Here is a 21,617-nt window from a genome sequence, read left to right on the forward strand (position 1 = left end):
ACAAGACATTTTTCATCAAAATATTTCTTCTACAGGCATCTATGGTGCTTGTACAGATGGTATTGCCACCTCTGATATCACTTGTATATGCCAACACTTTATGATCAGTGGATTTCTGATATTTTGGACCCCACAGATTCTCTTAATGAGCATCCTGCAGCATCCTGTATATTAGCTGTGGGTGCAGAAAAAGAGGACACAGTCTGCATCAGACCCACCTTATAGAGTATCTGTGGGTGCCTAGAGGAAGATGGATAATAAAGCAAGGCATATCAAGCAAATGTGCACAAAATGCCAGGTCTCCCTCTTCTTCTCGTTTTACTGGTGTTAGATCAAAACCAGGATCCTCCTCCATATACAGTATGAGTAAGGCTGGGTTCACACAGCACTTCGATTACATTTGGAAATTCCGTACCCGAATCCACTTAAAAAATGCAGAGAAAAGTCCAGCAAGCAGACTGGGTTTCCATTTTTTGGGTCTCCAAATGGACCCGAAGAACAGAACCCTGAGCACAAGTGTGAACCTAGAGTAAGCATTGCTTTGTCAGCGCTGGCAGGTATCCAAAAGGAACTTCCCCGCCCAGCGCTGCCCTGGATAAACCTGTGGGTGGCCCTGCCCCCCTCCCTGGGCCACCAATGAATGGAAAGCCCCCCTTGAGGGGAAGGGGGAGGACCCCCCTTGGGCACCATGGCCGCTCAATATCCAGCTGGCTTATACAGCCAGCCGGCTTGCAGGAGATTTCAGCTGTCTATTGATGAGGATAATGAGACAGTAACAAATATAAAGGAGATTTCCCAATAGAAACACTTCTCCTCTTTCCACAGGATCAATGTATGACTGGGACCTCCAACAATCATGAGAATGGGAGTACCCCACGTCTCTTTGTTAATGGAGAAATAGTGCACATGGCGATTGCGGAGTGCTCCATCAGTTTATAGTTGCCAACTCTCCCATAAAATCTGTGAGGCTCCTGAAAAAGGGGTGACCTCCCAGCGTCCTGGAAGAGTGAACCGATCACCTAGACTTGCATTTGCTAGGCTCCCAGTCATAAGTGACAAGAGCACTTATGTACTGGTCAAGCCATAAAAACGCATGTCCTCCACATTTCGCCTCAACACAAGATGAGGCGCAGCACACCACCTTAAAGGTGTGTAGCTTTAAAAGGGGTGGGGTGTCGGGTACTGTAAGATTTTTGCACTGCGCTTTGTACCCTACAGATCTGCAAAAATTTTGCAAGTATGCACAAACCCCATAAAAGCGAAAGGCAAGCACATGAACTGCTACTCCTACAGGGGGAGCGCTACTGTAATCCATCTATGCACCCAGTGTAATACACTCCTCTGCCTGCTGCTATATGTACAGAACAGTATAGATACAAGGCACATGCTATGGCAGACCGCAGGTCTAATGACCCAAACTATCACCGTCATAGGGTCCTCTGCGCGGAACAGACAGACACTAATCTATGGCCACATTACAACTGATATAACTCCAAGGCTCTGTGACATGGAAATCAGTATGTAATGTATATACTATATACACAAGCTCCTCACTACTGCAATAGCAAATAGAAAAGTACATGAAAGCACAGCGGCGCGACTCCTCGTGCACGTGATAGATCACATGCTCATGACATCATCAAAGGTCCTTTAACCTACTAGGCTCTAGCTTGAGCTGTCAGCCAGTGACCCTCGCAGCGTCATCACACATGTGACCCTGCAATACATTTCCCCGCCCCTTTACTCCACTAGTCCAACTCCCTTCCTGATTGGCTACAAGTTCTGCTGACAGCACCATCTCTAACTGGAGGCTCCCTTACAGCTGAGGCTGCGCCGCTAGGCATGTTGGGTGTTGAAGTCCTAGCTAGATGATATGCCTGAGAAGGAGGAAGGCTTGTTTAGTGAGGAAACTACAAGTCCCATGAAGCACTGCTGCCGCCGCTCCTGGCTCCCCTCCGGAGAGATGACTAGTGCAGCATGTTGTGCCGTGCTCTAGCTCCAGCTGAGTACCTGCCCGGGGTTCACACATAGTGAGAGGAGAGGAATCCAGAGGCCGGTGCTAGCGCTGCTTTCCCCGCCTGATACAGTGAGTCTTGTATGTGCTCTGGTTTCCCATGTACTGTCTGTACACGCTCCATATGGACAGGGCTCTCCTAGTGACAGGCACACAGCAACGGGCCACAGGTGTCGGCTACCCCTGCACTTGGAAGCCCTGTTCTAGTAGTACAATGCAGTAGCTCCTACTTGTAAAGTTCTCTGGAGTTGTATATGATCTGCAGGCGGACAGGGGCACATCATACATGCCAAATAGTCATTGAGCAATTTTTGCCATATTACTCTCTGTTTTGCGCCCCCCCCCCTTTTAAATATCTCCTGTATGTAATCTCTAACTCGTAGCCATAGTGTCTGTGAGAGGGCAGACTGGTTATGTGATAGTACATAATATACCTATAACGTGCCTGTACAGAATGTAGACCCCTACACTTTTTTTGTTGTGGCAATACGTTATAGGTTACACTAGGTTCATACTAGCAATGGGTTTCCGTTCTTCGGTTCTACTTGGGGACCCTGAACAATGGAAACCCTGTCTGCTTACAAAGAGGTTACCTGTGGAAACCTGTGTAGCCCATAGACTATAATGGGGTCCAATGGGTTACTTCCCGCCTTATTCAGTAATCCTGCTTGTAGGACTTATATCTCTGCCTCTTTTAAGCAAAATGGGGGACAGAGTCCCTGAACGCTAGTGTAAACTGAAATTGGGGGGAGAAAAACACCTTGCATCCAGTTCTTCTTTGAATGCCAATTTCAGGCGAACACCGCGATGGAATACGGAGACTCTGACACGGATCTGAACGTATCCTTACATAAAATAGAATTTAAAGTTCCTACACCAGAAAACTGGTCTCGATGGGAATTGTTGGGGTGTATCTTTAGCACACAGCCCTTTTCTGCCGCTGTCACAGATTTACTATATTTCACACCAGTTAACTGGTGCTGTTTATACCTGATGTCTATGTCATTTCATGAATGGTGTAGATTCCATTTCTGGCACGTGAGAGTTAGTTCCAGAGAGGGAATGCATTAAGTCTGGTGTACAGGACATCAGTGTTTTTTCTAGGATACAGAACCCTGTGGAGGACGTTCTCTGCACTTCTTCCCCCATATGTGTATGTGCTCACCTTTTTGTGTGGTACTTGGGACACCTCACCCTGCTAAGCATAAACATGCTGCTGTAGCCTTTGTTTTCTGGGCCATCAGGTCTGACAACATAGTCAGGAACTCTGGCAGCTCTGCTGGATGAAGAACTCTCCAGTGGGGCCACAATTGGGCTGAAAAGACTTCATTAGGGTGTGTTCACATATTCATGTTAACTGTTGTAGCTTCCCTCCACCGTAGTACCGAATAGCTGAAAACTGATGCCAGAACAATGGCAACTGATGTCCATCCTGCACTCCATAACTTACAATGAGCCAGACTGTTCAAGATGCTAGACACCTTGAAGTAGCTCTAGCACCTATAAGGCCCCGTTCACATGGGGCACGGGATGGCGTATTTTGGTCCTAATTTTGACGCGGGAAGCCACATTAGAATAGGACCAAAATGCGGCTTCACACTCCGGAGTAGGCCCAAATGAATGGGCCTAGGCCAGAGGGTTCTGCTGTGAGGCGGACGCCGCGGCTGAATCAGCTGCGGAAATCATCTGAAGAAAGGGCAGCTCGCTTCTTTTTTCCGCTAGCGGGAAAAAACCGCTAGCGGGAAAAAAAGAACGCTAGTGGTTTACATAGATATCTATTGTGAGGGGACGTGTGAACGAGCCCTCAAGGGCAGGGCCGTCATTCCTGTCGCGCGACCAAAAAATCGCCATACTTGACTTTTTTGCGACTATTGCCGCACCCTTGGAGTCTCAATGCAACTCTACTAACTGACGTGTGAAGGAGTCACAGGGTGACATGGGGATCTTTTCATTGCATGAGGGGAATCGCAGCCAAAATTGCTGTGTGGCCACCTTAAATAATTCAGGATGAATTGGATAATGTAGACTGCTACAAATGGAGCCTTTATTCTGCTGTTGGTGTATATTTTATGGTCTAAAGGGTTTTGCATGTAAAGTAACAGATTCTGAATGTAATGGGGACTTGATAAAGCAGCGCCCTAATGTAATATTTAAATCAGCTTTTTCAAAAGAGATTTTCTGTCCACCAGACAGGATTTCACTTTCAGATTAGCGGGAGACCACTGCAGTACTCACAACTGCTGCTATGTAAAGTGCGGCAAGTGAGTGCGCTGCGGCTCATGTACATATGAGGAAGAGAGCTGCTCTAACAGAATATGAAGTCTGATCCCTGCTGATGTGAAATATCTTATGGATAGGATATCGGTTTTTAAAAGAACAACCCAAATTAGGACATAAGCCACATTGTCGCACTGCAGAGAAGATCTATAACCAAGTTCAGTAAAGTGTAAGCAAATGTGGTTTCAACACACTCCATTCACTTAAAGGTATTGTCTGGGATAAATGTGTGTGTGTGTGTTTGTGTGTGCGTGTCTGTGTGTGTGTGCGCGCATATATGCCTAGGGAAGGTGGAAAATATTTTTTAAAAGTTTTTCAGACAACCCCTATAAAGAGGTTGTTCAGGCAACAGTTATATAGTTTGTGTGGGAGGGGGGTGAAGGGAGGAGGTGAAAAAAGAAGGGGAAAAAATATATACTCTCCTTTCCTGGGATATTTGGTGTCCTCCCAGCTTGGTTCGGTCCTGCTGCTCTGGCCATCTGTGACGTCCTGGATCCTTCCCGTTGAAGCCGCTGATTGGCCTGACCAGTCAGGTGTGGCCGGGTCTTCGGCCACACGTCAACACTTGACTGAGAGGACTGGACTGTGCTGGGAGGCATCGAGAAAAGGTGAGCTTTTTTTTTATTTTATTTTTTTGCCTGGACAAACCCTTTAAGGCATTAAAAACTGCTGGCAAATTTAGACATGCTGTGGATATTCAAATCCCTGGCTACTGTTGTGGGCCCTCCAGTCTCTCATGGCCTGTAGTGATGAGGTGCTGTATTTGTAGGGAGACCCTATGTGACCATAGTCAGGACCATGCCGGAAATCCGAAGTTTCAAACCTGCAGAATCTATGTCAGGTGCTATCTTTTACATTCCCTATATAATACTTTTAGCCAATGGATTTTGAGTCTGAGTTGAGGCCAAATTTGGATGGAGTTGGAAAAAAGTTACCAAATCTAGCTTCAAAATAAAAATTTATTTTTAATATATATTATATCTTTAATACGATTTAAGGTCCCATGATGCGGAAATGCAGTTTTGGTTTTTTTTTTTGTTTGTTTTTTGTTCCAGATTTTGCTTTTTTTTTTTTTTTTTTTGAGCCAAATCCAAGAGTGGCTACAAATGAAATGGGAGATGTATAGGAAGTACGTACATTTCTTCTCTCTCTGCTCAATCCACTCCTCACTTTGGCTCAAAAAAAACAAACCCAAAACAGTAAAATCTGCAACAAAAAACCTGCTTTTTTGCAACATGGGGCCTCAGCCTAAAGTTTTTGGAGGAAAATGTGTTCCAATGCATGTGCTATTACAGAGTTGCTTTCCCAAATATAGCAACTGTTGGAGGCCTAACATTATAATACTACTGTGGAGCTGTATTAGGGCCCAGTAGTGCAGTGAGAGCCACTGTAGGTTTACCAGTACTCTGTATGGAATTGCTATGTGAATTCATGTTTCTATTTTTTGTCTTGCCTAAGGGGGCATTCACACCTGTGCCTGGTGTCCACCCTGTGTCATTCCGCTGGGTTTCCGTCCTCAGCACCGAGAAACTGGACAGAGGGCGGCTTCCTTGCAGTCAGGTTTAAAACCCATTCATTTAAATGTTGTTTGTTTTTGTTTTTTTTATATAAAGGTAACTGCTGGTGTCCGCCTGTGACCTTTCTGCGAGGAAATGTTTTGGTTTTTTTTCCGGATGGACACAAAGTCGGACATGCAGGATGTTGTGTCTGGCCGAAAAAAAAAAAACTGTTTCCCCATGGACTGGTCGCAGATGGACACCGACGATTACCTTTAAAAACCCATTCAAATGAATAGGTTTTAAAGCTGACCACCGGGAAGCCGTCCCCTGTCCAGTTTCTCGGGGCTGAGATTGCAAACCTGGCAGAATGGCACAGGGCGGGCACTGGGTGCAAGTGTGAACGCCCCCTTATTTGTGTGTGCTAGGTCATGATGTTTTACTTCTTACAGTATGACGTGTAACTTGCAGCCCTGATTTTTCACAACCTTTATGTAGGTTGTGTGAAAATAAAGATACTTGAGCTAAGTTTACTTTAATGTACTTTCCAAGGCATTTGTTCCAAGAGCAAGCTACTGGTTCATTGCTGTTTATTCACCAACAGTACATAGATGAGATGCTTTATTCATATTGGCACATTACTCATTTTACTACAAAAAGGAAAAAGGAAAAAAAAAATTGTTCCATCTTGAAAGGCCCTTTAAGAATGCACTTTCCATCATCTGATCACTACAAGTCTGAAGGTGGCTTCAGCTGTCAGTGTCACTGATCACTGTCATTAGAGACCTGGTGGCTATGGAGGCCGTAAATATCTGATATCTTGGATGTCGGGAAGGGGTCAATAACAATCCCACTGAACTGTTATTGAGATAGGAGCCTTAGTCTAAAGTTTTTTGTTAACGATCACTAGTAAAAATTGTACATACCACTGTAATAAGTATTGCAACGAAGCATATTTGTAAAGGCGACAACCTTGGTGTTATGAAGACTGTGGTCCTGACCCTAGAGCTCATTTATTCTCTGAAACAGGAAGTAGGATGAGTCATGGTGTATTCATTCTGTCGCAATTGTAAAGCCAGGATAGCTTTATTTTTTGTTTCTGGTAACTAGCAATCTAATACTTAAAAGACCAAAAGAAATTATTGTCGCCATAAAGCCCTGGTGTATTTGTTTTAATACAATAAGTAGTGATCCTGACAACAGATGATAACTCAGAAATGTTGTTTTGTTTTTTTTTTCTTGGTGCCTCGAGTCCCCTTTTCTTCCTGTATAAATTTTGTGGCTTCACCATGGATTTTATCCCCCCCTCCGATCTTGAGAATCAAGGTGGGGGGAGGGGTATCTGCAGAGTTGGTTTAGCGCTGTGTTTCAATCTGTATTGATGGAACTGCTCATTGTGGGCCCCCCATGTGCTATGGGCCACGGCAACTGCCTAGGTTGATTGTAATGTTTGTCAAAGCCCAACATACTGTCTTAACCCCAAAGGCGACCCCCCACCACCACCACCATACACATATACACACACACACACACACACACACACACACACACACACACACACACACTGTGTGAGAAAACATAAAAACACTACACAGTTGTATTGCTTGGGTATTGCAGTAGTGACAGTATTCTGTACGGTGCGTATGTGTGTGTGTATATATCTATATATATATAAATTTTATTTTCCAAACATTTCAGGGTTTGGTGGAATTAATTTTTTTTAATTACGATTTTAATTTGTCTTTATGTAAAGCATCATTTAATTGAGGTAGTATTTTTGTCACTCTAAGATACATAGTATGTGGTACAATGAATTATATGGTCTGTCACAATCTGACAGGTCATTTAGGCCATGTTTCTGGCAAGGACTAATAGTGAAGCACTGAAGGCAGACCTGTGGACTTTCGTTAGGGCCCTCAGCTGCCATGTAAATGCATCGGTACCCTGCAATCATTCCTTCCCTCCAAAACAGTTTAAGGCCAGGGCCCCACGGGAAGTAAACGCCGCGATTTGCCCACAGTGGAGACGCTACAGGAAAAATTGCGGCATTTTACAGTGCAAGCAAAGGGGATGGGATTCATGTGAATCCCATGCTCACTTTGCGGAAAAAAACGCATTGCGGACATGCTGCGATTTGCAAAGCCGTTGCGGCATGTCAATTATATCTACAGAAACGCCAGCGGCTTTCCCGTAGATATAATGGGAAGAGAAAGTCCGCAGAGGAAAACTCGGTGAACATTCTCTTCAAAGCGCTGCAGAAAGAACCGCAATGTGATCACGCAGCGGTTCTTTCCTCAGCGCTTTAGCGCTGCGATTACGGCCCGTGGGGCCTTAGCCTAAATGCTGCAGTCACTATTAACTGCAGCATGTAAAGTGTTAAACACTCTGAATCAGCGGTTTTCCTTTCTTGGGAGTTAGGAAATGGCACCCTGTTGTGAGTTCACACAGTGTGGGAGACTATGCAGCATTCCAATGCATTTGATGTAGAAAGTCAATTGTATTGGAATAAAGCCTGATATCAACTAATGTAGAAAGCCCATGTGTTGGTCATGGTTTGGTTTAGGTGGGGAACACAGAGTGGAAATACCACTTATTTTTTGCCACTGTGGAAACACTTGTTAGCAATATAAAAAACTGCATTTTTTTTTTTGACATTTTACGAAGAATAAATGGATTAGAAATTCTGTAGCAGAACTACAGTGGCAGTGATTTATATGGTTGGCAGTGATTTGTATGGTTTGCTGATACATAAATCCACAATTCTGCAGTGAAAATGCAGATGGAATATAAATTCGGATTAAAGGTTTGGATCGGAGCAGAAAGACAGCTATTAGTTGAATGATTTAAAAAAAAAAAAAAAAAAAAAGTTGCAGAAACAAAACGCAAAAAGACAATCATTCACTATAAATTTTCTCCTGTGGCTTATCCTCTGTGAACTTACTCAAAGGCCGGGGCACGGCACGGGCCGGAAACGTCGTGATTTGCCTGTGGCGTAAACGCGGTGCGAAAAATCGCTGCGTTTTACAGTACAAAGTGGATGTGATTCAAGCGAATCCCATGGCCACTTAGCAGTAAAAACTGCTGTGCGGACAAAGGCGCAGTTTTGGAAATTGCAGTATGTCAATTATATCTACGGAAACGCTGGCGGTTTCCCTATAGGTATAATTGAAACAGTCTGCAGGAAACCTCTACAAACTTTCTGTCTAAAGCAGTCTTTCTCAAAGTGGGCGATAATGCCCCCTTGTGGGCGCTGGAGGCCTATAGGGGGGCAGTAAAGGGCACAGAGAAGATTGGGGGGCGTTGAAGCGGTTTAGGGGGGCGATGGCTAATTTAAAAGGGTTGTCCCATCACAAGGATCCTATCTATACTGCTTGTTAATGTGGATTTAAGACTTTTCCTAAATACACTGCTTCAGCAAAACTGCTTTGTTTGTCCACTATCTTACTTTATTCACTTCATTATGGACACTAGCACCTGGCCCCCTGCTCATTGCTGAGGGTGCCACATGACGTAACTCCCTGCTGTGTGGGGGGAGAGAGGGGGGGGCTGAGTGTACGGAGCCAGCCTGTGTCTGCACCACACATACACATCACCTAGCTCCCTGCTGTGAGATAGAGGGGTGTGTGTGGAATAAGTGCTGCTTTCTTATATAAAGCAGTCTAAATCCTACTGGGCTAAAGGACCTGGTCTCTCTGTTCACTAGGATAAAGCTTTATTATATAGAGCAGGCTGCTAGGGGGCAGAGGAGCCAGGTCCTTTAGGAAACTCCGTACAAGGTAAATCCAAGTCTACAGGATCTTTTGATGACATCACAGGCCCTTCAGTCATCCCATAGGATCACGCTATGTGGTGGACGGAGCTACACGCTAATTTGGGGGCAGGGCTAATTGACGCGAGCAAACAGGAAGAAAGAAGATTTTTAGGCAGCTTAGAAGGCAGATCAAGCTTCATGAGGCTACCCCTTTAAAATTGTTTTTTTGCTTTTAACACAAACTTTACCGCTCCTTTACGCTTAACGCGCGTTTCCTCGTGTAACGCCATGTAGGGGACTAGACAGTAACTATTTCCTGTTCAAAAGTTGTCAAACTGTACCATAGATGGCGGTAAGCTCCAATGCGAAGCGAGAAGTTTCTAGTGACTTATTTTCACATGACACACATAATTTAATTATTAACATAATGACTGCGATTGTGATTCTTAAGATGTAGTAAAGTAAAAAAATTTGGGGGGGCACTAGAAAATAATTCTCGAAGTGGGCGGTAGACAAAATAAGTTTGAGAACCTCTGGTCTAAAGTGTTGCAGAAAGAACCGATGTTGCATTACCGCCATGGTTTTTGCTGCAGAATGCTATGTGGGGCCTTCACCTAAAACAATTGTCCAGGCAAAACTTTTAGGCTGCGTTCAAACAGAGTTTGAACTCAAATTCCTCCTCCTAAAAACGCCTCAGGTGGTGACATTCAGGCCCTTCGCTGATTGGCCTCAGCAGTCATGTGCAGATGAACCAGGAGGCGCGGGAGGACACCAGAGCAACCGGGGACAGGTGAGTATACTTTTTTTTTTTTTGGACTACCCCCAGCTTATTTATGCTTGAGCCAAAGCCAAGTATGGCTACAAAATGAATGGGAAACTTCTGCCTTCTGCTTGGTACATGTTAATAGGGGATGCATGCTGGGGGTGGTGCATGTTAACAGGTGTCTGGCTGCAGGCAATGCGACCTATGTAATGATTGTGAAACTGACATGTTTATGGGCAGCAGAACTGGTTATAGAACATATTGGCAACTACTCAGTCTTAACTGCTGGCCCTCTGTGTTCTTGATATCAGGGCATATTGTATTCCTATCTGTTCTGCTAATTTATATTAGTGCAAGCTATTAACTGATGGATTTTTGGCTCATTCAGACAGAGGTGGAACGTCAAGCTCCTGGTTGAAGCGGAAATCTGTTGTGTAATGCAGGACGGCCAACCACAGGAGGTAAACTGCTTTTAGTTTTTGTTCTAATCTCTTTCCAAATGAGAAAATTCTATAAAAAGATTTATTTTCTATCTTGCTTTTTAAGCAGTGAAGTTTATTAAGAATAGTAAAACACTCGTAAATTATAAAAAGGCTTTGGCTCTTAATATTTCAGACACACACCTCTGTTGCCATCTGTGCCAGGGACTGTTGTAGACTTCAAGTGTAACTTGTGCCAGTCTTTTGGCTTGACTTATAGTATAGTAAATTTGTTGGGCTGAGGCATCCCCATCCTGACCTTGCTTGGTATCAACCCTGCTCTTCCCCTATCTATCTATCTATCTATCTATCTATCTATCTATCTATCTATCTATCTATCCTTTTGTGCAATTTTGCATAAATATATTGGATTATCTGCTAGTAATACATTGTATTTTGTAAAATTGTGGTTAGAATTCTGACCGAAGCAGAACCTCTAGCTGATGTACAAATCCTCAGTGATGATATGGTGTTTTTTTTTTTTTTTGTTTAATACACAAAATCCTTTGCTGCTATTGTGAGTTTTAAATTGTGTTGGAAAATCTGCAAGTAACACACAGTTGCACTGATACAAGTTAAGTGGGGACCCCTGTAAACAACGAGTGTAAAAGCAGACCTTCTCCAAGTAGCATATGGTTTTAAACATGTTACTATGTCCTTTTCTAGGTTGGTGCAGAGACAATGGCAGCGTCAGAAACGGCAGAAGATGGACCAAATGAGACTTCAGATTTACCGCATAACATCTGTCAGTATACAGTAGGATTGACAAATCACTGGATTTTTCTTCTCAGTTTGTTGGGGTTTTTTTTTTGTTTTGTTTTCCCCTTGTTTCCTCTGATTTTGACTACTCTAATGGGTTAATTTTTGTATAGTGAACAGCTTATGGTGTGTGGTTTAACCAAAAGCAGATCTTTTTGCAAACTACTCAGAACTGAGTTTACAAGTGTGTGTTTGTTTTTGGTAAAAATGTAAACTTTAGTGTTTGGGGGTCCCTTGCCCAATTTGTGGTTAAATTACTTTTAAAAGAGGGTTTGCAGGCTATAATGAAGCCTTCAAATCTATGGTTTATGGCCTTAAATAATCAGTTTCACACAAAGCATTTAAGGGGGAAGTCTGTGCACACTGCTTGTTTCTTCAGATGGGTTCAGTGGGCGTTTTAGCAAAATGTTGCATGCTAAAGTTTTTTTTTTTTTTTTTTTTTTTTTTTGGGGGGGGGGGGGAGTTGTTTTTTTTTTTTTTTTTTTTTTTGGGGGGGGGGGGGGCTTTGCTTTGTCTGCAAACCTCTACCGTAAATAAAATGTCAAAAACGCCTTAAAAACACTCGCCTTTTCAAAAAGTGACTGTAAAAATGCCATAGGCACGCTTTAGATTGCTGGTATTTTTGCAGATGTTTTAAAAGACTTCAGAAACTGTATGAACCCGGACTCGCTCAGCCTTCAATTCCCAATAGTCCCTGTTTGCAAATCTGCAGTGATGTGATGTGTTCTCAACGTGTGACCGTGGCAGTTAAACACTAGACACTGTAGTCATTGCTGTAGCTTTGTAGATAGTGAGTGTAGGAGTAGTGAGAAATTTAGAAGGTGTGCATGTGGGGTTTGTCTAGATATAGCACAGTTTTAATATGATTTTCTGCAGTTTGATAACTTTCTGTGCTGTGATATCCTATCTCGGAGGACAACAAAAGCATTGAAAAGCCTTTGAAGGCGTCGAGTTAACACATTGTCATTTTAGCCTTTGCTACATACAGATAAAAAATGTTATATGATTTGATAAAAGCCTGGAAAACTCATTCTCTGGACCTTTCCAGCTAATCCAATTAGGCCATGGTATGGAGCTCTGACACCTGCAGAGATTTCAATGTTGACCATATGCTGGAATCATAAATAATTCCCTTTAATTCGTAGTGTGCTTGCGTTCTTCATCCTGCCACATACGTGGTGACTTTCTCTCATGTTCCCTTTGTATTGTTTCTTTAGCGGATGCTGATGCTTTCCGGATACTCTGGGAGATGAAAATGAAAAAAAGACAGAAATGCCCATCACTTCCAGAAACTGTGACTGAACTTAGCACAGAGGAGGGAAGTAAAGTATACATCGTGGGCACGGCTCATTTTAGTGACAGCAGTAAACAAGATGTGGTTAAGGTAATAGCCAAACCAGCTTTTAAAGGGGAAGCATAGCTTCTGCATTTCACGCTTTGTTTGAATGTTAGGTCTCATACTTGTTTTATTTATATCTAAGCAATTTATATTCGCTTATGGTCGCTTTCACATGGTCAGTATTTGGCTGGTATGCTTAATCAATACTAGTAAACTAAAACCGGAAGTGGGACCTATAGGAAGAGTATGGAAACATTTGCACATCTTCAGTGTTTCGGAACTGCTAGTTGGCTTACAAATACTGAGACAAAATACTGCCATGTGAAGGTGACTTGTATTGGTTTCTGTTAAAGAGGACCTTTCATGGGTTTGGGTACAGGCTGTTCCATATACTGCTGGAAAGCCGACAGTGCGCTGAATTCAGCGCACTGTCGGCTTTCCCAATCTGTGCCCCGGGTAAAGAGCTATCGGTCCCGGTACCGTAGCTCTTTACAGTCAGAAGGGCGTTCCTGACAGTCAGTCAGGAACATCCTTTTCCACAGCAGTGCGTATCGCGCTGTACAGTGTGAGCGGGGAGGAACGCCCCCTCCCTCTGCTCACAGTGCTCGTCCATAGACGAGTATTATCAGGAGGAGAGGGGGCGTTCCTCCCCGCTCACACTGTACAGCGCTATAGGCACTGCTGTGGAGAAGGACATTCCTGACTGACTGTCAGGAACGCCCTTCTGAATGTAAAGAGCTACGGTACCGGGACCGATAGATCTTTCCCCGTGGCATAGATCGGGAAAGCTGACATTGCGTTGAATGCAATTGAATTCAGCGCACTGTCGCCTTTCCAGCAGTATATAGAACTGCCTGTGCCCAAACCCATGAAAGGTCCTCTTTATGTATGACCTGTGTTACAGTTTAATTATTTATTTCAATACCGTCTTACGTTACATGCAGTATACTTTAAGGTCGATGTTTTTTTATTAGCTATTTGTCTTTTCCTTAGACTATACAAGAGGTTCAACCAGATGTAGTAGTGGTTGAACTGTGTCAGTACCGCGTGTCCATGTTAAAGATGGATGAAGAAACTTTACTCAAAGAAGCCAAAGAAATAAATCTGGAAAAACTTCATCAAGCAATTAAACAGGTATTTTAAGCTCCTTCATCCTATATATGGAGTTACTTCCACACAATTTTTTTATGTCATTCAATTTGCACCATTTTTCACAGTGTGCTGTGACGACTTTAGCATCTTTCCAGCTACAAAAAAGACGAGATGTTTTCACATTTACACACTTTAGTTAATTGGAATGACCTTGTCTAAGAACAGTAGTGTTCCCAATAATGGAGCCATGTAAAAATGCCTTAAAACATAAGATTTTTTGTATTTATTTTTAATGTGTGTGGAAAATGGGGCCAGTAGAATAATAAAAATCTACTCTTCTCAATGCTCCTCAGTTACCAGCAGCATCTGCTACATGATGGTCCTGCTGACATCAGCAGTGAAAACCTGTTCATGTGAGGTGACTGCTGCAGCTTAAGTACAGGCCTCAGCGGAGAACTCTTAAGAGACTGTATATGGCTGACAGGTCAAGTTAAGTCACACTTGGCCAAACTGTGTGTGTGTGTATATTAAGAATATATCTGGACTGCCCACTATAGTTCTATTCTTTTTTTTTTTTTCTTTCTTTTTTTTTTTTATATATTACCATTTCATATTTACATTCATGAGTGGTCACTATAGTGTTACCTGCTTCATTAGTTTGCCTTGCTTTTTTTTGCACCAGAATGGAGTCATGTCTGGCCTCATGCAAATGCTTCTGCTGAAGGTATCTGCGCATATCACAGAACAGCTAGGAATGGCTCCTGGTGGGGAGTTCAGAGAGGCATTTAAAGAGGTGAGGCTCATTTACATTATGTAGTTTTACATTCTTATAACCTGACAGTAAGTGTATTTATCTAATGCAAACCTAATAGTTATTGCATTGCCTTTATATCTCCAAACTTTGCTCTCTATATTTACTTTGTCTTGTTGGGATTTTTTTGGTGTCCTATTGCTGTCTGTGCTTTTTTGATCATCAGTATGATAAACAGAACACTTTGCTGAATCTTTTATTTCTCTATGTACGGTAGAGTATGTCTTATCAAATATTATGAGACTTGTCAACCATGGTTATACATAATAATAAACCTTCTTTAGGGTATATTCACACAGTGGAAAATGACGCCACCGGCATATTTGCTGTGGTCTAGCTGCGATGCAGTGCATCAAAATTCTGTCGCGACATCCTGATTAGGCCTGGATGAATGGGCCTAATCAGGCGGGAGTCTTGAGTCGCGGAATCCACAGCAAGATCAAGCAGGGCGCTTATTTTTTTTTTTCCACATCCTGTTGCGATCTCTGCCTCCCATTGAAAATAATGGGAGGCAGCTACCAGGAGGAATCTGCCCCAGATTCGGGGGTGAAATCCATCCCCAAATCCACAGCAAATTCCTCCGTGTGAAAACGGCCTCAGACTTAGCACTTTCATCAATTCTATGTTAAATATGGTTACTAAATTTATAATTATCAGTATTTTGTTTAACATGTAGGCCAGCAAAGTGCCTTTCTGCAAATTTCATCTTGGAGACAGACCTATTCCTGTAACATTCAAGAGAGCCATTGCAGCACTTTCATTCTGGCAGAAGGTCAAGCTCGCTTGGGGACTCTGCTCATTATCAGACCCAATCAGGTACAACACCGTGTCTTGTGTATATGTTCTAGATCTCTTCTGGTTCATCTTGTGGGTGTTTAACTGTGTATTTCTGTTCATTATATTGCTTGAAATTCTTTTTTTTCAGTGAGGATGATGTGGAGAAGTGTAAACAGAAGGATTTGTTGGAGCAGATGATGGCAGAAATGATTGGTGAATTTCCCGACCTACACCGCACTATAGTCTCTGAGAGAGACGTATATCTCACCTACATGTTGAAGCAAGCGGCTAAAAAAACTGAACTACCTCGTGCCTCTGAAAGTACTGACCTGTTTGTATTATACTCTTTAGCACTGAAATTGAAAAAATTTTTTGTTTTTGTTTTGATCTTTATAAACATGAGTTTAGTGATATCCACATGGGATGTTTGTATTGCGGATGTCGTTGGTATAGCAATTTACAGCACTTTGTGTTGTAAGCAGTGAAGAGGCCATGTCACTTTTCCGAATACTGTGGCTTCTCTAAACCACTGATGGATGAGATACTGGGTGCCACTGATCTGAAAATGATGGATTCGCAGTATCCTAATCCTGGAAAACCCTTTAACCATCAAGAGCAAGAATAAGGCCTATTTTGGACTTTATCAAATTTCTCTGTTAGATTACTGAACTATACTAATGTTTCAGTTCCATTAATTTTTAGTAACTGCTCCTTCATCTAGATATTACTTATATCTACTTGGCACACTCTGTAGTGTTATCAGAACATTAATACTAATGTATTTAATGTATTTGTATCAGTGAACACATGCTTAATGCTCTCAGACCATATTTCATAGTGTGTGCGCACAGACTCAGTCTAGTGCCCAAGACTCTGTAGTGTGATACCAGTCTTAAGAGGGTACTTCCATTTCATAACATAGTGGCTTAGAGTTAGGATATGTGATCATGGTTTTATTAGTGGGGTTCCTGCCTCATATACTTGCCACTGGGAATGAAGGGACTCAGTTATTAGAATATCTTTCCAATATGCAATCACTTTTTGGGTTGGGAATGCCTTCTTTCTGCAGTTCCAGTGTTTTGTCTACTATTACAGTGTATACTTGAGTGCTTGTTATCGGTGTCCTTGTATTCATTAACATTTGACATTTTTTCTGTACTTAGCGGAGCCTAGAAAAAGTGTCCCGTCTATTGTTGTTGGCGTTGTCGGCATGGGACATGTTCCTGGTATTGAGAAGAACTGGAATAATGACTTAAATATACGAGAAATCATGAGGTAAATCTGTATGTGTGTGCACATGTGATTTATACATCTGTACATACTATGTATGTTTAGTAGAGATGAGCGAGTAGTATTCGATCGAATACCTCGCTAGCATAGGAATGCGTGTAAGCGGCCGAACACCAAGGCGTTAAGAGCATTGAATATTCAATGCGCTTAACCCCTTGGTGTTCGGCCGCTTACACGCATTCCTATGGAATACTAATCGCTCATCTCTAATGTTTACGTGTGTGTGTGTGTGTGTGTGTGTGTATATATATATATATATATATATATATATGTAATAACACTGTGCAGAAACTATTTCTATGCTTGTATTTAGACTGAATAGCCACAAATTAATAGAAGAATTAGAGCGGTGTTCGAGTTCTGTTTAAAGATCTGTGTTGAGGTTTCTGTCTGTCATGTCATGCACATGTATGCAAAACCCTGTTCTTTTATGCAGCCTATCCTTACTATAAAACATTTGGTTAGTTGAGAGAAAACTTCAATACTGTTGGATAATTTATGCATGATTACATGAGCTAAATGAGAAGTACTTACAGGTTAGCACTGTCGCCTCAGTTGATGTTTGCTTTAGTAAATCATATGATTCTAAAATAACAATTCTGGAAAATCTTCTCTGCTGTTCCTGTTATTCCTCCTGAATAGTTATAATTAAATATCTGAGTTTTACCATGCCATGTGAAATGAGCGTGTCTATACAGTCTGACACTTGGCATTGATTGGACAGTGTGACTACATATCCTGATACACCCCCCACTGGTAACGCCCAGCTGTCACTTTAGTTATACATTACCAACAGGAATGCAGAGTACTACTAATGAAAGATGCTCCTGAATTGTTGTATTAAAAAAAGACATGCCAGAAAAGCTGAAACCTCTTTTTTTAAACAAAACAAAATTTTTAGGATTGGGTTAATTTACAGCTCAATACAGAGGGATTTAATTTGTAAAACTCCTTCCATATTTACTGGAAAATAAAAAGAAGAGAAAAAAAAATTGGGGTGGGGGGAATGCTGTGTACCGCATGCAGACTTTCTCTGATTTTCCCGAATCAGGTAGGATTTATGGCAGATAATTTTCACAACATCTGGACCCAACAGACCTAGATTTAGGTGCTTGCCTAAATATGTAGGTTAATTGATAAACTACAAAATATTCCGTGGAATAGTGTATGTCTATGGATTAGTGTGCGCCTTGGATTACTAAAGGTTGCACACTGTACCTACAGGCTTCAGCAGTGTAGCTTCAGTGTCTGGATTAGATTTGCGCCATTGGGTAGAGATCAGGTACTCCCAATGATGACGTAATCTAAAGTGTTCTATTTGTAACTGGAGTCTGTTGCATATATAATGGTAAGGTTTTCCAATTACTTGTTGTTTTTTGTCTTCCAGCGTGCCTCCTCCCTCAACACTGAATAGAATTATTACTTTCACTGCAAAAGTGACATTGTTTGGACTTGTCGGTTACGGTTGTTTTTGTGTTAGTAAAAGGACTGTCCAGTTTATCCTTTCTGTGCCAGCCACACAGTATTGCCTTCAAAGACTGAACCAAGTGAGACTCTGGAATTTTTAAACTGCAACTTATGGATACTAGTCATTCTATTTCCCATGCTACTGGTTACACGGCTTGCTCTGGTTTCATATCCAACAAATCGCCAAAAAACTTATTGAAAAACTTATCCTCCTATTGCAACAACAACAAAAATGGCAGCTACTGTTGGTTTTGCAGAAACTGTCATGTTTTGAGAGTAAGAGCCTCAAATATAATCTCAAAGGCAAAAAAAATGTAATTAGAAACAGGTATTGCAAATAACCCCAACCCTCTCATATATATGATCACTTTTGAAGACTATTTACTTTTTTTAAACAATGAGTCACAAAAATACTTTTTATGGTGCAGTGCTTCCGCCATCTTTTACCTATTGACTGTATGGACTTAACTAACCACAACACTTTTCTGATCTATTCCCTGTCTGTGTTAGTCACTGAATGCAACCTAACCACAGAGGGTGGAATCTTGCTAGACCCATGTCACAGAAACATGTACTGAATGATTAAGGGATGCCCATTGATATAGTAGCTTAGTATTCACTTTTAAGTCCTTCACTTCTGTTACCTGGCACCAAATATTTGTTATACCAAACTACCTTCACAATAGTATGTAGTGTATAGGCTTGAACGGGGTTTTATTTTATTTTTTTTGCACGGCAGCACTGTTCACTTCCAAAAAACTGAGTATCAATCAAAACTGGACATGGACACTCCACAGGATGTATCACAGAGGTTAGCTCAACACTTTCTATTTAATGATTTCTTTCTTTGGGTAAGGGTTAGCTAAAATTCCTATAAATTTACATTATTTTTAATGGCTATTACATTTGTTCTTTGGACCAAGTAGATGCCATATGAAACTTCCTTTTGTTGACAATAGATATGTAATGAATTTGTACTTCATGGATGGGAATGTCCAGTCCTTTCTAGTAAATTAGCACTATTAGGGCACTTTGTAGCTTAAGAATTTATACTTTGGCAGAATAAATTGGACAACTTAGGCTGGTCATGATGGTATAACCAAGCAGTTGAGAATTACCCAGTGGAGCCGTTTCTTAGATCTTTTTCTTTGAAAGCTATTTTGACCAGAAAAGCAACCATTACAAGGATGGTCACCAAGTTATCTTGCAATTTGGGAGGTAAATAAATCTGCCCTGTTACATAGTGATGAATCTTCTTTCTAATGCATATTTAGTAAGAGTTCAGTTTTCTGAAATCTGGAGAAGCTTATTGACAACCAATGTTATAGAACTAGATAGAATTGGGCAGCTCAAGGGTTTTCCTGATTTTATTGTGGGGTAAAGGTCTTGGTCTCCAAAATGACTTTGAAAAGAGCATGTGCTATATTCAATGGTCTGTAAGTAGTCATGAGGTTGGAGCCACTCCTCTGAAGAATATAACTGATCAGTCCCCCTCCCATAGGCATATCCCAATACATCTCGAGCTGCATCCTCTGCATGTGCAGCAAAGCAAGGTGTATTGGTCTCTCCTTCATCTGTCCCGTGCACATACTTTGGATACTGCTAGGGGTGGCTTGTGGCGATATATATGGGCTGGGCGATTATGCCCTAATCAAAATTGTGATTAATCCGGCATTTTAATGCTTATATTTTTTGGTGATTATTTAGGCCATGTCTATTTATAAGTATGTGTAGAACGAACATCGTAAAATTAGTCTTGTGATGTTCACAGCGATTTTCATTTGGACCAAATGCGTCCGAACAGGAACTGCTATTATACTCTGGGGTCTCTTTAGTATAATTGTTGGAGGTCCATGGGAGGTGATCTAACATACAAAAAAAACTGTTACTCCTTTCTCCTGGGTTTTGCCGCTGCTCCTGGTGCTCTTGAGACCTGCTAAAGATGTCCTTCACCGCTGAAGCCCAATGGTGACCAACACTGACACGTCTATGTCTTTGCGTCGCAACACCACATGACCAACTACAGGTCTCAGCAGTCGCTGACATTACTCATTAGCCTGGAAGACAGTGAAGACCAGCTCCAGAGCCCAGGCTTGGTGACTAACATACCGTATTTTTCGGACTATAAGACGCACCCAGGTTTTAGAGGAGAAAAATAGGGAAAAAAAATTTTCAGGCAAAAAATGGTAAAATATTTAATATATGGGAGTTGTAGTTTTGGAACAGCTGCAAGGCCACATTGACAGGTGACCCTGCAGCTGTACGGGGATGTATAGGGCGTTTTTTTTGTGGGGCCAGGTGTAGACCGGGCATTTTCAGACACAGGGATACCTAATGTATATGTTTCACAGTAATGTTATACTTTTATATGTATTCTAGGGAAAGGAGGTGAACTTTTATTTATTTTATTTTTTATTATATTTTTTTTAAGTGTTTTTTTTTTTTTTTTACTATTTTAATATCCCCCGCCTAGGGGGCTTGAACCTGCAATCATTTGATTGCAAGTCCCATAGACGGCAATACAAGTGTATTGCCGTCTATGGGAGATTCTATACATTACCATCGCGGAGGGTCATAGACCAGCCGCGATAGTAATATATATCTATGACAAGCCTCGGAGCCTTCATTAGGCTCCCGGCTGTCATCGGAACAGGCCGGCTCCTGCGGCCTCGCCGTGCAGGAGCCGGCCTGCATCACTAAATGTATGAGGCCGGGGGGGGGGCTAACTAACTGTCGGGACCTGCGGAGGAGCAGTGGGTTTGCAGCATGGCCGTGCTACTGCCACCGCTGGTTTTCTTCAGCGGCAGTAGCGCGCTAATCCGCAGGCCCCGGCAGCTAAGACAGTCCCCGGCATCTGCTGTAATAGACCGGCGGATGCCGGGGAGTGTCTTAGCTGCCGGGGCCTGCAGTATTGTCACACTCCTGCCGCTGAAGAAAACCAGCGGTGGCAGTAGCGCGGCAATCTGCAGGCCCCGGCAGCTAAGACACTCCCCGGCATCCGCCGGTCTATTACAGCAGATGCCGGGGACTGTCTTAGCTGCCGGGGCCTGCGGATTGCCGCGCTACTGCCGCTGAAGAAAACCAGCGGTGGCAGTAGCGCGGCCATGCTGCAAACCCACATTCAGACTATAAGACGCACCCTCATTTTCCTCCGAAATTTGGGGGAAAAAAAGTGCGTCTTATAGTCCAAAAAATACGGTAGTTGGTTTTTTTTTTTTTATGTGGATTGTGGGCTTCATATAGGGATCACAATGTACATTTTTTTCCTATCAGTATGTCATTGTAGAATGGGAGGAAATCCA

General features: G+C 42.3%; 1 protein-coding gene across 1 annotated transcript; it reads left to right on the forward strand.

Moving 5' to 3' along the window:
* The first annotated feature begins 1,946 nt into the window (after nucleotides 1-1,946).
* On the forward strand, nucleotides 1,947-20,523 carry TRABD (TraB domain containing). Its single transcript, XM_075276288.1, has 10 exons — nucleotides 1,947-2,086; nucleotides 10,690-10,762; nucleotides 11,447-11,525; nucleotides 12,757-12,923; nucleotides 13,872-14,012; nucleotides 14,653-14,763; nucleotides 15,458-15,597; nucleotides 15,707-15,879; nucleotides 16,722-16,833; nucleotides 18,236-20,523. Exons 2-10 carry the CDS (start codon nucleotides 10,739-10,741, stop codon nucleotides 18,414-18,416), a joined length of 1,128 nt encoding a protein of 375 aa, XP_075132389.1. The 5' UTR covers nucleotides 1,947-2,086; nucleotides 10,690-10,738; the 3' UTR covers nucleotides 18,417-20,523.
* Nucleotides 20,524-21,617: the final 1,094 nt, after the last annotated feature.

This window comes from Leptodactylus fuscus, chromosome 5, assembly GCF_031893055.1.
Source record: "Leptodactylus fuscus isolate aLepFus1 chromosome 5, aLepFus1.hap2, whole genome shotgun sequence".
Taxonomy (NCBI): domain Eukaryota; kingdom Metazoa; phylum Chordata; class Amphibia; order Anura; family Leptodactylidae; genus Leptodactylus; species Leptodactylus fuscus.

Coding starts and splice junctions, on each gene's coding strand:
- TRABD (XM_075276288.1), top strand. CDS start 10,739: ATGCAGGACGGCCAACCACAGGAG. Junction 12,924..13,871: donor GTAAACAAGATGTGGTTAAG/GTAATAGCCAAA, acceptor TCTTTTCCTTAG/ACTATACAAGAGGTTCAACC. Junction 15,880..16,721: donor ACTACCTCGTGCCTCTGAAA/GTACTGACCTGT, acceptor TTCTGTACTTAG/CGGAGCCTAGAAAAAGTGTC.